This window comes from Tetrahymena thermophila (assembly GCF_000189635.1).
Source record: "Tetrahymena thermophila SB210 genomic scaffold scf_8254609, whole genome shotgun sequence".
In the NCBI taxonomy this organism is placed as follows: Eukaryota; Ciliophora; class Oligohymenophorea; order Hymenostomatida; family Tetrahymenidae; genus Tetrahymena; species Tetrahymena thermophila.
Window position 1 is genome coordinate 323,116 of NW_002476379.1, and position 13,600 is coordinate 336,715.

A 13,600-nucleotide genomic window follows, 5' to 3' on the forward strand; every position below is an offset into this window, starting at 1 on the left:
AGCAAAATTTTAAAAAGATAAATTCGTTTTAAATTTAATAGCTAAAGTAGATCTTTAAGGGAGAGTAAAGTAGACTATAGATTGATTCGCAAAAAGTAATATTGATTGATCTATAAAAAATTTGAATAATGATAGATACAATTACTCACTTATTGGTATACTCGCTGAAGTAAGTTTTATAGTCATAACCAACCTTGTTAATTATTAAAGATATTGTAATCATCAAAAAAAAATATTAAGAAAACTAAATGCAAATAATTTAATTAAATTAAAAAGAACTACTGTAAATATTTTAAAAAAACAAAAAAGAAACAAACCAAATCAATACACTATATTTTTTAATTATGGAAGATAAAATAGAAATAAATAGACCAAAATCTAAAACTATGAGCCTCATTGAGAGGAGGAGCTCAACAAAACCTTAACTTTCATGCTTACAATTTATTAATAAACGCCTCTAATAAAATATTTATGGAGCTAATCCAAAAAATTCTCTTGCTAGTCTGTCTGCTCTTTTAAATAATAAAGAAACAGATGCTTAAGATGATGAAACTACCTCTATTGAAAATTTAATGTAGAAAAGCACTGCTTAAAATCGCTAACTTTAACAGGTTAATTTTTAGCTTGTCAAAGAAATCGATTAATATGATCATGTCTTTTCTCCTTTGAAGAAATCAACTAAGGTCATGAAATAAGAATCTGTAAGACATCGCCTAAATACAGGTGAATATTTGAGCGCTAATGAAAATTACTCCTACAATAAATATTAAGAAGAAGAGACATATTAAAAAAGTTTAAAGCCTCAACATGGGATATTCTAGAGGTATTATAGGCTTGGGAAAAAAATTGGAGAGGTAAAATGCAAAATTTTTTAGCATTCAAATTAACAAGGTTTTATTAAAATAGGGAGCACACTCAGTAGTGAGAGAATGCTCTGTTAGAGCACAACCTGAACAATCCCCTCATATTTTACCTCAAAATAATAACAAAGAATTAGTTGTTAAAATAATGAAATACCGTGACACTGAAATACTCTTTTAGGTAATTAATTATTACTAAGCACATTAGAAATTAATTATTTCACAAAAATTAATTAATTAATTACTTAAATAATCAATACTATGGGGTGGGTACAAGAAAATTAATTAGTTGAATGATTATTTTATCATTGGATGAAAAAAAATAAAGCCAAACAACTATTTTTGAAATAAATTAAAAAAAATAAGTACACACATAAATAAATTAAAGCTATTTGATCTATTTCATCATTTGTAAACAAACAAGAAATTTTTTAAAAAGTAATGAAAAAATCTAGAAAGAATTTATTTTGACATTTAAAAAAGAAAAACTAAAGAAACTAGAATAGAAACAAATAAGAATCATTTATTTTCCAATTTTTTTTAATATCGTAGAATTTGATAATTTATTGAATAAGTTATTATTGTATTTTGTTTGACTCATTAATTAATCGATTTTAATTTTTCAATACATTTGTTTACTATAGATAATAAGCTCATAATATCTTTATAATTAAAGTTACTTGAGGAAGAAAAAATTATGAATGAGTTCCGTAATAATCCAAACTTGGTAAGAAAAGTTGACTTCTTAATAGAGAAGCAAAAGAAAACTGCTTACTTGGTTATGGAAAGGGCCAATGGATCTAACTTAACAGAAATTCTCAGATAAAAAACTAAGCTTTCAGAATTCGAGTCAAAACTCATTTTGAAGCAAGTAATCCAGGCAGTAGATTACTTGCATAAAAAAAATATTTGTCATCGTGATATTACAAACAACAACATTATTTATGATGAATCAACAAGAAGAGTTAAAATCATTGATTTTTCTGTTTCTAAATAGCTCCATAAACCCTCTCAAATGCTCTGGACTAACACAGGGTCTATAGGATTCATGGCTCCAGAGATATTCACTGAATGTAATTATGATAAAATGGTCGATATGTGGAGTGTTGGAGTTGTTGCTCACTCCCTAGTTACAGGTTACCTCCCTTTCTATGAAAAATGGTAAAATTTTTGTTTGCAATTGTTTAAATTAAAAGATTTAAAACTCTTTGTATTATCTCTCTGATTATATCTTATCTTATTGAAATTCTCAGAAGCATTGTTAAATTTTCAGTTTATTCATAATTTAAATGAATACTAAAGAGAAACTAGTCACAAGCAAAAATTAATATTTAAAATCACGCTAGTTTTAATTTCAAAAAAAAAATTGTTTAAATCCTCTCATTTTTGTTTAACATATTTATAAATTTATTCATTTTAATATTTTAAAAAAAGTGATAATTAGTAACAGCTCATTTAAGCAATAATTAAAGGCTAATTGTATCTTGAAGAAATAGGAAGTCATCTATCACCTGAGTGCATAGATTTTCTTCTTAAGTGTTTAGAAAAAGACCCTTCAAAAAGATTAAAACCTTCTGAGGCCCTCAACCATCCATGGATTGTAATTTATTTGTTAATTTACTTATTACTGGCTAAAAACCATGATAAAAAGAGTTTTGAAAACTTAATAACTTACTTCTAGTGTTATCTATCCTTAATCAAATAAATAAACTGAAAATTTTTTTATTTTAATATAAAGAATAAAATTGAACTCTAGCAACTCTCTGAAGCTACTTTGCCTTGTGGTCATAGAAAAAGCCTCATAGTAACATCGATGACTAATATTGAAGAAGATTTTTCTGATAAATACTAAAAAGAAATAAATGATTTTGAATGTATTTATATCAATCGCTTAAATTTTGAATTCAAGCATCTAAGAGCAGTGAATTCTTGATTGAGTAATTAAAAAATGCAAAAACTTTTAACGCAATATAAAATTCAATCTTATTGTAATATTTGATAAAAAGATACAATACATTAAATGACATAAAAGCGAAATAACAAAGCTCAAAATTAACAAAATTAAATTATTTATCAAAAACTGAATACTTACTAATCTGACATTTCTTTTAGACACACATATTCATAATAACCACTATATACATCCATCCATCCATTCATACAAATAAACATACATCCATACCTACCTACCTACATAAATTCATATAAAAACAAATCATAAGTGCTAGAATAATTTCCAACCTCTTAAAATTACTGCTATTAGCAACAACCTCTATTTCTAATTTTAATTAATAAATTTGCAATCTATTTATAAATATCCATCCAAATAAACTACTTTCTAACCATTAACCTTCCATATTGATTCATTTAATGAAATCAATATACCTATTCATTAATAACCTTAATTAAATTAAAAATTATAGACAACTTAATTTTTCTTAAATGTTCATTATTGAATAAGCTAAAAATTCCTTTATGGCAACCATTCGTCTTTCAAAAGTTTTTCTATACACTTTCCTTTTCAACTGTAGACCTTCACTTCAACATTTTGCATTACTTGCTTGTTTTTCAAAACATTAAAATAGGATATCACTCTCAATATTCTTAGAAAACTCCCTCAGCTACCTAGGTAGTATCCCAAAATAAACTTCATTTATATACTTTGGATATAACTGTGAAAATATTTTGATGATATTCCTGATGGAAAATTGGAGACTTAATACATACATAGATAGATACATAAATAAATAAATATCTTTATTTATTTATTTATTGAAGTAAAATTCAACCCTCTAAATGGACATAAAAATATAATAAAAAATAATCTCACATATGTAATATACAAATAGAAGTAAAAAATATTTATTAAAAACTAATTTTAACAAAAAATAATTTTGTCAAACTTTCTTTATAAAATGTTTTGTGTATGAAATATAAATATATATATTTATAAAAATTATTTAAAGGTCATTTATCAATTAAGTTTTAAAAAATTTTATATTATTTAAATAGTACGTCATATTTTAGATTCTGTTGTATATTGTAATAACATATCATTCTAAAATAATATTGAGCCAATATTAAATTATAACTTTTGAAATATCTTTTATGTTTTGTTTTATTCTATACTTAGAATCATAATTCTAATTAAATATTTATACTAACTTTAATTTAAAACCATTTAATTTTACCTTATATTTGAGACTCTGATTCATAATTGATTATAAAATATGAGGCTAAAAAATTCTAAATAAGTTCCATTTCTCCAAACTAAAACATATTTATTTTATTTTCTACACTCTCTTAAATTAAGTAAAATATTATTTATGCACTAATAAAATATATTCCAAATATTTGCCTATTAGATTAAAGAAATTAAATAATAGTAAGAAAATCACTTTGATTTGAACATATAATATGTCCCTTAACAGAAGAAAGACCATAATAAAAATATATATCATAAATTAATTTGAAACATAAAAAATATGATTGAATGAATTATTTATGTTCTTTATATGCAAAGATGAATTAGGAAGAGTTTATTTTATATCTTGTGATAGCATTGAATAATTTATTAGTTTCATCCAAGAAATATACATCAAAGCTAATAATTTGATAATTTATTACATCAACACAAATTTATAAAGAATCAATAGAAACCAGAATCTTCTAAAATATAAAACTTTTATACTTATTTTTAAGATTGCAAAATATACCATGAATCATTAAAGAAGATTATTTAATCTAATGAGTAAATACTCAAATCATTATATGGAATCAAATAATTAGCCTGTATCCTTAGCTATCCATGCTAAGTAATAAAGAATACTTAATATCATAGGAAACTCATTATTCGTAATTACTATTGGATTAGGTTATAAATATTCTGAAAATTTCGCAGATTATTTGACAGAAGTGATTAAAAAAAGAGAAAATAGGAATATTAAAGAAGAAAATCCTACTCAATATAATATTTCAAGATATGCATTTACAGGATTTTTCATGTGGTTTACCTCAAAAGCCCTTTATCCTATTTGTTATAAAATTAGTAGAAAGCTAGGCAAAAAATGAAAATCACAGATATTATTATTTGGATTTTCTCATCATCTATTATATTCGAAGGGAATATTATTTATTTGAATATAATGATTTATTGTTGCAAGATAAACCTTTAAATTATTAATTGTAGATCATCTTATGTATTTAAATTTATAATATTATTTTCGTAACTAAATATGAATTTTAAGAAAATAATAGAATGTAGTGGAAACTTTTCAATAATTCTATGTTTATTTGTTATTAATGTAAAGATAAGCAAGATAATTAATTAATTAAAAATCAATTTTTAAATAATAAACTGCTGATTAATTTATCAATCTATCAATTAATTAATTAAACAATAAATATATAAATAAAAATTCAATGAAAAAGAAAATTTATTCTTTTTAATTAATTAAATTGAAAATTTCAAGAAAATTAATTACTTCCCATATAAAAAATAAATAAAAATTAATTAATTTAAAAAAAGAGCAGCATTTCCCCTCTTAATTAATTTTATATTTTTAATGTTGTTTATTTTATTGTTTGTTTGATTTTTCTTTCATATTATTTTTTTTATTGTTTTTATTTTTATTCATATTTTTTATTTATTTATTTATTTTCATTTTTCTGTGTGTATTTATTTTTTCTGTTTGTTTATTTTTTTGCTTTTTTATCTCAAGGCAATAATAATTTATCTCAAGGCAATTTTTATTTTTATTTGATTTTATTTTTGTTTTTTATATTTATATTTGAATTTGAATTATTTTTTATTTTTATCAAGGCAATCTCAAATTAATAGCTCAATTATGAAAAAAATATCTATTTCGATTAGTCTTCTCTTCTTTTGGTCATTGAATTTGTACCTAAGGGAATAGGACTATAATTTATTTTTATTTTTTTATTTGTTGAGTATTTAATTTTGACAATCCATAGGAAAGCAGAATTCGCAATAACTTTTAGTTTTCTCCTTAGCATCTTTAAGTCGGATTGGAAAGCTAGTATTTGAAAATTTAGTAATTGACGGTTTAAATTAACTAAAAAAATCAAATAGCTAGTCAATAGAGTGCTAATTAGTGGAGAAATAGTAGGAAGGTGTATTAGTTAAAAACTTGTAAATTTGAATTTTTTTTTCTTTAAAAACTAATGTAAAAGTTATTGCAATAGACCACTTTTTCCTCATCTCCAACCAAGGAGGTATATTTTCCTATTTTTTTTTAGGTTTAATTAATTTTTTTTGAAATTAATTATTATAACTTAAATAAGTATCTTGATTTTATTTCAAATTAAGATATTAAGCTTTTCTCCCCCACCTTTTAATTATAAGCTCACTACAAAATTTCTAATTTAAAATGAGGAGTTAATCATTAATTAAACATTTTTAATATCTAATTAAATCTAAAAATTTTCTATTTTATTATGAAATGATCTATTCAAGGCCAAAGGTATTTTAACTAATAATTTAAAATAATAACTGTGAGTTATAGGTTTAAAGATCAGTAATAGCATGCAGATAGCTTAATATCAAATTTATAGTTTTTAACATAGATTTTATAATAAACGACTTATAAAAATTTAGATTTTATTGTAATTTATGGATGATTACTTATCAAAATAGTTATTGAAGGAAGTTTTCCCGATTAATTTTTTTTTTTTTTGCATTATATATTTTTCTTCAATTTAATCATATAATAGTTGATAGACTATTAATATAGACCTCTATTTTAGGATAAACTCTATTAAAATAATAGAAATACAAAAGTTAATTAGAGAACTAAGAAAAAAATACTTTAAAAATAGTATATTTATATAAATATAATACTAAAATAAGCATTATAGTGAAGATAAAATATATTAGCATTTTTAAGTTTATATTATAAGTTCTAATAAATATATAAAAAAGAAGTAGAAATATAAAAAAAGGTTAAATTTAAGATAACTCCAAACAATATAATGATAGATACAATAGATTACAAATCAAATAAGCAAGTTTGTAAAAAGTGTGGTCATGTTAATTATGATCTAGACGGTGATGAAGCAGACCAATAAAAATGCAGAAATTGTGGTTTTGTTATGTATGAAAACTGCTTCGAATCAGGTATTCAATTTACTGATACCAAGATCGATGGCTAGTTGCACGATATGTCTAACTTTGGAAGAGATAATACTAAGTATGCTGAAGAATGCATAGCTACAATGATAAGAGATTTAAAAATAAAAAGCGAATACCCAGATTATTTAGAAAGAATTGGCGAAACGCCTTTGAGAATCATGAAATTTGCATATAAAGCTTACTTTTTAGATCACGGTTCAAATATACATCATTATTCTGCCGCTGCCCTTTATATAGCATTAAGATTTTAAAAGGCTCCCTTTTTACTTATGGATTTTTCAGAAAAACTTTGCATAAATCTTTTCAAGCTCGCAAGATGCTATAGAAAATTAGCTAAATTTTTAAATGTAACTCTTAAATTAAATGAAAGACTCCCTTCAATAGATCCATCAATTTATATTCCACGGTAATACTCTACACAAACAAACAAATAAATACTCACATTAGTGCTATTTATCAAATTTCTATGCTAATTTCTTATTTAATTTTTTAACTTGAGCGCTTTTTTTCATTTAATGAAAAGCGTCTACAGTGTTATTTATCATAAAGAAATAAATCTATAAAAAATATTATTTATATTAAATTCTTATATTAGCAAAGAAAGAATGTGTGTGTATTTAACGAATCTTATTTATTTTATTAATAAAAATGTTTTATTTTGTTTATAAATATTACAGTTTTTGCAAGATGCTAGAATTTAATGATAAAGTTGATTAAGTTAAGGAAACAGCTATCAAACTTTTAAAAAGAATGAAATTGGATTGGATGAGTCATGGTCGTCGACCAAGTTCTTTGTGTGGTGCTGCCATTTTAATTGCTGCAAGAATGCATGGATTTAAGAGAACTACTAGTGAAGTTTGCAAAGTAGTTTATGTTTGTGAAGAAACCTTAAGAAAAAGATTAGAAGAATTCAAAGAAACAGATGTTGCCAAATTAACAAGAGAAAAATTCGATGAAATTTAAGATATAGAGTTGATGGGAAGGGAGCGTGATCCTCCTGCTTTCATAAAGGCTTTAAAAAATTAATAAGAAACTTTAAAAAAAATAAAACCAAATGAAGAAAATGATGATGAAATAAATAAACAATTAGAAGATGCAGCAAATATCATAGAGACTCAAGTTAAGTCTACCAGTAACGAGGGATAATAAGTAAATAATAATATAAATAATATAAATAATCCAAGTATTTTAAATAAATTTTATCAAATCATATTGATTTAGGTAAATTAAGATTATGAAATGAGTGATGATATTTCTATTGGAGATGATGAAGAAGATGAGGGTGAAAATAGTAAATAATAAAATGGAGAAGAGTAGAAAAAGCAACTTAAGCCTTTATCAGAATCTGAAAGATAAGTCAAAACTTTAGTAAAAAAAGAAGATGCTAAATAAATTGGAATTATTAATGAGAATGGTTATTCCTTAAATGTTAGAGAAGATTTATCAGATATGAGTGAAGAAGATGTAAATCAATTTATACTCACTAATGAAGAACATACTGTTAAAAGTATCATATGGCACAGTATGAATGAAACCTGGTTGAGGGAATAATAAAGAAAGGATCCAAAAGAAGAAAAAAAAGAATGCAAAAAAAGAAACAAAAGAAGAAATGATTAACTTATGAATGAAGATGACCCAGTAGATGCCTTATTTAAAAGTAAAAAAATTAGAGAAAAGCTAGATGAAAAGAAGGTTCGTGATATGTTCTTATAAATAGAAAAAGTTAAAATGACACAATTGACAGATATCTTCACAACAGATAAGCCACCTGCTGAATCGCTTGAAACTACATAAAAAATGATATACAATAGCGAACTAATTGTTTGCAATGGCCCTATTGATTACATGAATAGATATGGAGCTAGTAACGATCAGAGCACTCGTGATGCTCCTCAAATAGATCATGATGAAGATGGATTTGAGTATGATTGACCTAGTTAGCTAAATAAAAAATAATCAACTGTTTAAAATTTCTTCATCTTTGATTTCAATTAAAATTTAATTTAAAATTTGAGTATTTCTATATATTTAAAAGGATGTAACTTTTCGAAATTTCTTCATTCTTGATAGAGTTTTTAACAAATTGATTAAGGGTGTATGTAAATTAATTTTTAACTTCTTTGCAATTATAGTTCATGTTACAAAAAAATCAAAAAAACCTGAAATACTGTAAAACCTCTAAATTAATGAATAATTAAAACTATTTAAGGGTGTAGAGAGTATCTTCTTTATAAAATTTATGAATTTTTAAAAAAATTAATTAGTAATCCCATTTGATAAAAAATGTAGGAATTAATAAATTTTGAAGGTTTTACTTAAAAGTTTGTTTATATTTATTCCAATTCCAAATAAAAATATTGTTTACACAAATTAATAAAGAATAGTTTGTAAATATATAAAATCTTATAATTGTTTTTAAATTAAATTTAACATTTTAAAATAAAAATTTTATAAAACTAAATACAAATTTTTAAAAATGATTTCTATTATTATAGCTTCAAAATCAAATTTAAATCAGACTACATTATTAATCTAATTACTAAAAAGATTAATTAAATTTTTAAAATGATATTAGTTCAATTGTTTTTAATTTCAAGAGTGATAATTTTGTATAAATTATTATATTAGGTTAATAAAGACTTTTTATGTAAAAAAATAATATAAAATAGTACTAAGAAGTTTGAATAGACTAATTTAAAACAGTTTCATACAAATTAAGAATAGTAAGATTTATTAATCTAACTTTTTAAAAATGAAGAACTCCAAATAGTTATATACTAATTATAAGTGTATTGAATATATATAAAATTACAAATTAACTTTTCCTAGATAAGTTGAGTAATTATAAATCACTTTTTCATTTAAATTTTCTAAAGGGTTTTAGTCCAGGGCCATATGTATGAGCTCTATTGTAAGTATCTGCACACATTCCTTTATTACGATGAAAAGCTACTTCATTAGTTTTGAAGAAGCTTTAATACTCAGGATTGAAGTTAGGTGCAAAGAGCCTTCCTTTATCATATATTGACCCAATTTATTTTGTTCTATTACATATAGTTTAGTGATCGCCTCTTAAATCTTTAATTGTCTTAGGGTTTTCGACTATTGTATTTGTAATAAAATTATAGCCTACTGAACTACAATTCATCAAATTTTTGCTTTGATATAATTAACTAGCTTGCCTTATGGTATTTTACTAAGACTAAACTGACTCATTGCCCATTTCTTATTTTTAATTACCTTTGTTGAAGTTTATATTCATTTCGCAATCTTTTTTATTTCTAGGATATGGATAATCTTTATATTCTCCAAGTTTCCTTTATTTAGGGATGTCAATTTATGGTAGTGAATCTGCAAATCTAGTGCTAGAAGTTTAGGTAGCAGGTTTATCAATACAAGTGATTATATTATAATTCCTTGATTCATTTTTTTACTATCTTATTAACCCTGGAGCAGATCTATCTCTTTTGTAAGGATAATTTTCACCTAATTTACTTAGCATTTTTTTAGAATTCTTTAAATTATTAATTGAATGATAATTAATTTTATAAATTAATGATTTATAATAACTATGAAGAATTCTATGCTATTTACAAATATAATTGTTTGATTGATTGATTAATACACTGATTAAAAGCTATTAATAAAAGATAAATAATATTGATTTAAATGATTTTTTGAGTTTAAAATAGCAAAATAAAATATAATTAATTTTATTTTTCAAATTAAAAAGCAAGAAAAGGATTAAATAAATCATATTAAAATTATTTTTGAAAAATTTTTGTTCTACAAGTATTAAAACAGTTATATATAAAATTTATAATTTTTACATAGTTGGTTTCTATATCATTATTTTAAATAATTAAATCATATTTTTATAATATGACATAACTATAATAAAGGAAGAAAGTTTATAAATTTGATTATCCACAAAGATCAAATATGGATTTTAAAATAATTTTTTTTTAGATCTATTAACTTTAGTGATATCATATTTGATTGTTTCATAATAATAGATTGGCTAATTATATTTCAAATGAATCTAACTTCAAACTAGCAATCTTTTTCTAAAATTATAAAATTGATAAATTAATCTGGGGTAATTAATTTTTATTTAAATTAGATTACTTTCTTTCTTAATATTCATAAAATTATTTAAAATGATTCTACTATTATTTAATTAAATTTTTAAAGCTTAAATAACTTTTAATTTCTCTGTTCAGAAAAATTAAAATCTGATTTTAGCTGATATTTATGATTTTAAGCTTCGTGTTATTAATAAAAGCATAATTTAAAATTTTCTCAAAAAAAGATTTTACTCTTAAAATATAAGATAGATATAGCTTATTAAAATAAAAATGGGTTAAAATTTACAAAAATATTAGTTTTTTGAATATTTTTTAATTATTAAAGCTGCTTTAGAAAAATTTATCTGTAAAATCAAGTAATGGAATAAATTCTAATCTGTTTTTTTTACAAAATAAATATCTTTCTTTAATCACATAATTATTTTGTTGTATCCAATATTTTTTTTTTATTAATATTTAGTTTCAAAATTTAATCAAATAATTTTTAATACTTTAAAACTCATTTTTATTTCTAAAGAAAAATAAAAAAGAAAATTATTCATAAAAAGGATAAGGAATGTCATAAGAAGAAGAGTATTACGAAGACGAAGACTACTTCGCTAATTGTGGGGACGATGGACAATATGATGACAATGAAGAATACTATGAAGAAGAGAAAGTTTAATAGGATGATTCTTAAAAAATTTATCTAGCTTGTGAAAATAGACTATATTAAAATGAGGCAATCGAGGTAGTAATTTAAAATTACACTCTATTAATTAAGCAAATAGCAAAAGAAAATGGTATTTCAGAAGGCTGCGCTTTTTTAATTATGCAAGCAAATAACTATGATAAAAATAAGCAAGATAATATCCCCAATCACTTGATAGATACAATTTTCTATTAAGAATCAAATGATCTAGTGGCATGTAAAGATAACAAAGAATGTTTGCTTTGCTTTGATGATATAACATAAAATAAAGGATATTCTCTTTATTGTAAACATTATTTTTGCATGTCTTGCTTTAAAGAATATGTAAAAGCTTGCTTATAAGAAGGTTCTTCAATTTTATAGAAAAAATGCCCCATGGTAGGATGCTAAGAAAGATTAGGATTAAGTGATATCTTTTTATTTCTGACTCAACCTAGAGAAAGAAATTTAATTTGTAAATTTCTTCTAAACGATATTTTGCAACACAATAAATTGTTGGTATAGTGCCCTCATAGCGAGTGTGACAACATTTTAGATTTTGGAAATAACGTTATTGTCTAAGGAAAATAATTGAATCTAAAATGTAAATGCTCTAAAGGTTACTTCTGCTCATCATGTAAGGAAGATGCTCATCTACCTTGTTCCTGTAGTATGCTTAAAACTTGGATGGAGCTTATACAAGGTAAAAATTAAGATAGTCTTAATACAATATGGTTTTAGCTAAACACTAAACCTTGTCCTAGATGTAAGGTTTTGATAGAAAAAAATCAAGGTTGCATGCACATGAATTGTAAAAATTGCAATTTCCATTTTTGTTGGCTATGTTTAGGTGAATATGTTAATCATGAAGACTTTTATTCCTGCAATAAGTATAAAAAAGATGATGCCAAAGATTTGTCTAAGGAATAGTAAACTCTTAAAAAATATGAATTCTACACTGAGAGATTTAAAGACCATTTAAATGCAGCAAAATATACTCAAAAAGAATCTTAAAATTAAATTGATAATTTAAAATTAAATATGAAAGAAACTTTCAAAGAAGATAAAAAAATAGAAGAAGAAATTTAGTTTTATGTTTCTGCATATGATATTCTAATTGAAGCTAAGAAGTGTATATCATACACTTATCCAATTGGCTATTATATAGAATAACACAAGCTTGGATATTTTGAATTCTTGCAAGGAGAATTAGAAAAAAATATAGAACCTTTTGAATAAAAATTGAATAAAGTTAAATTCTAAGAATTATTTTCAAATGATAATGAAAATTAGAAATTTTTTCAATATAAAGCCGAAATTATTTAACATACATCAATAATTAAAAAATACCTAACAAATATGTTGAGAGATCTAGGGGAAGAGCTTCCTGATCTTGATATTAAATAAATGAAAATGAAATCCAAAGCATATTCAAAATTAAGCAAGAAATATTCCCAAATACCACATTAAGAAAACATAAAGGCTGAAGCTCATCTAGAAACTGATTATCCCATTTTAATGTGTGATGACTGCAAAATTAATCCTATCTAAAATGATTATGGCTTATGTAATGCATGCTTAAATTCAAGATATGAAAATTGATTATAAGAATAAGTTAATAAATATGATGAATTAATTGCCCATATTTTTTCTGATGACCAAAATTAAAAAATTTAATAAATTATTTATTTTCTTTAGTTTAAAACTTGTCAATTAAATATATTTTTTTTCATTAAAAATATGAATTTTTATTTAGTCAGAAAATTTTCATTAAAACTTTCTTTTTATAAATTTGCGAAATTTATTTTAAAGTTCAATAATAAATAATAAT

At 23.1% G+C, this 13,600-nt stretch overlaps 7 protein-coding genes across 7 annotated transcripts; 5 read left to right on the forward strand and 2 right to left on the reverse strand. All coding sequences in view use genetic code 6, as the record gives it.

Moving 5' to 3' along the window:
• Positions 1–386: 386 nt before the first annotated feature.
• On the forward strand, positions 387–2,793 carry TTHERM_00442560 (dual-specificity kinase domain protein; the record flags this gene model as incomplete). Its single annotated transcript, XM_001033169.2, has 5 exons — positions 387–854; positions 907–1,041; positions 1,537–2,021; positions 2,295–2,460; positions 2,599–2,793. The coding sequence occupies 5 exons, from the start codon at positions 387–389 to the stop codon at positions 2,791–2,793; spliced, it is 1,449 nt and encodes a 482-aa protein (XP_001033169.2).
• Positions 2,794–2,880: 87 nt separating this feature from the next.
• On the forward strand, positions 2,881–3,222 carry TTHERM_000442569 (transmembrane protein, putative; the record flags this gene model as incomplete). Its single annotated transcript, XM_012798009.1, has 1 exon — positions 2,881–3,222. The coding sequence occupies one exon, from the start codon at positions 2,881–2,883 to the stop codon at positions 3,220–3,222; it is 342 nt and encodes a 113-aa protein (XP_012653463.1).
• A 1,409-nt stretch (positions 3,223–4,631) lies between these two features.
• Positions 4,632–4,931, forward strand: TTHERM_00442570 (transmembrane protein, putative; the record flags this gene model as incomplete). The annotated part of the gene is made up of 1 exon (XM_001033170.3): positions 4,632–4,931. The coding sequence occupies one exon, from the start codon at positions 4,632–4,634 to the stop codon at positions 4,929–4,931; it is 300 nt and encodes a 99-aa protein (XP_001033170.3).
• Positions 4,932–6,179: 1,248 nt separating this feature from the next.
• Positions 6,180–6,586, reverse strand: TTHERM_000442589 (hypothetical protein; the record flags this gene model as incomplete). Its single annotated transcript, XM_012798010.1, has 2 exons — positions 6,180–6,352; positions 6,505–6,586. The coding sequence occupies 2 exons, from the start codon at positions 6,584–6,586 to the stop codon at positions 6,180–6,182; spliced, it is 255 nt and encodes an 84-aa protein (XP_012653464.1).
• A 265-nt stretch (positions 6,587–6,851) lies between these two features.
• Positions 6,852–8,943, forward strand: TTHERM_00442590 (transcription factor TFIIB repeat protein; the record flags this gene model as incomplete). The annotated part of the gene is made up of 3 exons (XM_001033172.3): positions 6,852–7,417; positions 7,689–8,160; positions 8,233–8,943. 3 exons carry the CDS (start codon positions 6,852–6,854, stop codon positions 8,941–8,943), a joined length of 1,749 nt encoding a protein of 582 aa, XP_001033172.1.
• A 925-nt stretch (positions 8,944–9,868) lies between these two features.
• TTHERM_00442600 (hypothetical protein) lies at positions 9,869–10,513 on the reverse strand (the record flags this gene model as incomplete). Its single annotated transcript, XM_001033173.3, has 1 exon — positions 9,869–10,513. One exon carries the CDS (start codon positions 10,511–10,513, stop codon positions 9,869–9,871), a length of 645 nt encoding a protein of 214 aa, XP_001033173.1.
• Positions 10,514–11,655: 1,142 nt separating this feature from the next.
• On the forward strand, positions 11,656–13,371 carry TTHERM_00442610 (IBR domain protein; the record flags this gene model as incomplete). The annotated part of the gene is made up of 1 exon (XM_001033174.2): positions 11,656–13,371. The coding sequence occupies one exon, from the start codon at positions 11,656–11,658 to the stop codon at positions 13,369–13,371; it is 1,716 nt and encodes a 571-aa protein (XP_001033174.2).
• Between the last annotated feature and the right edge of the window lie 229 nt (positions 13,372–13,600).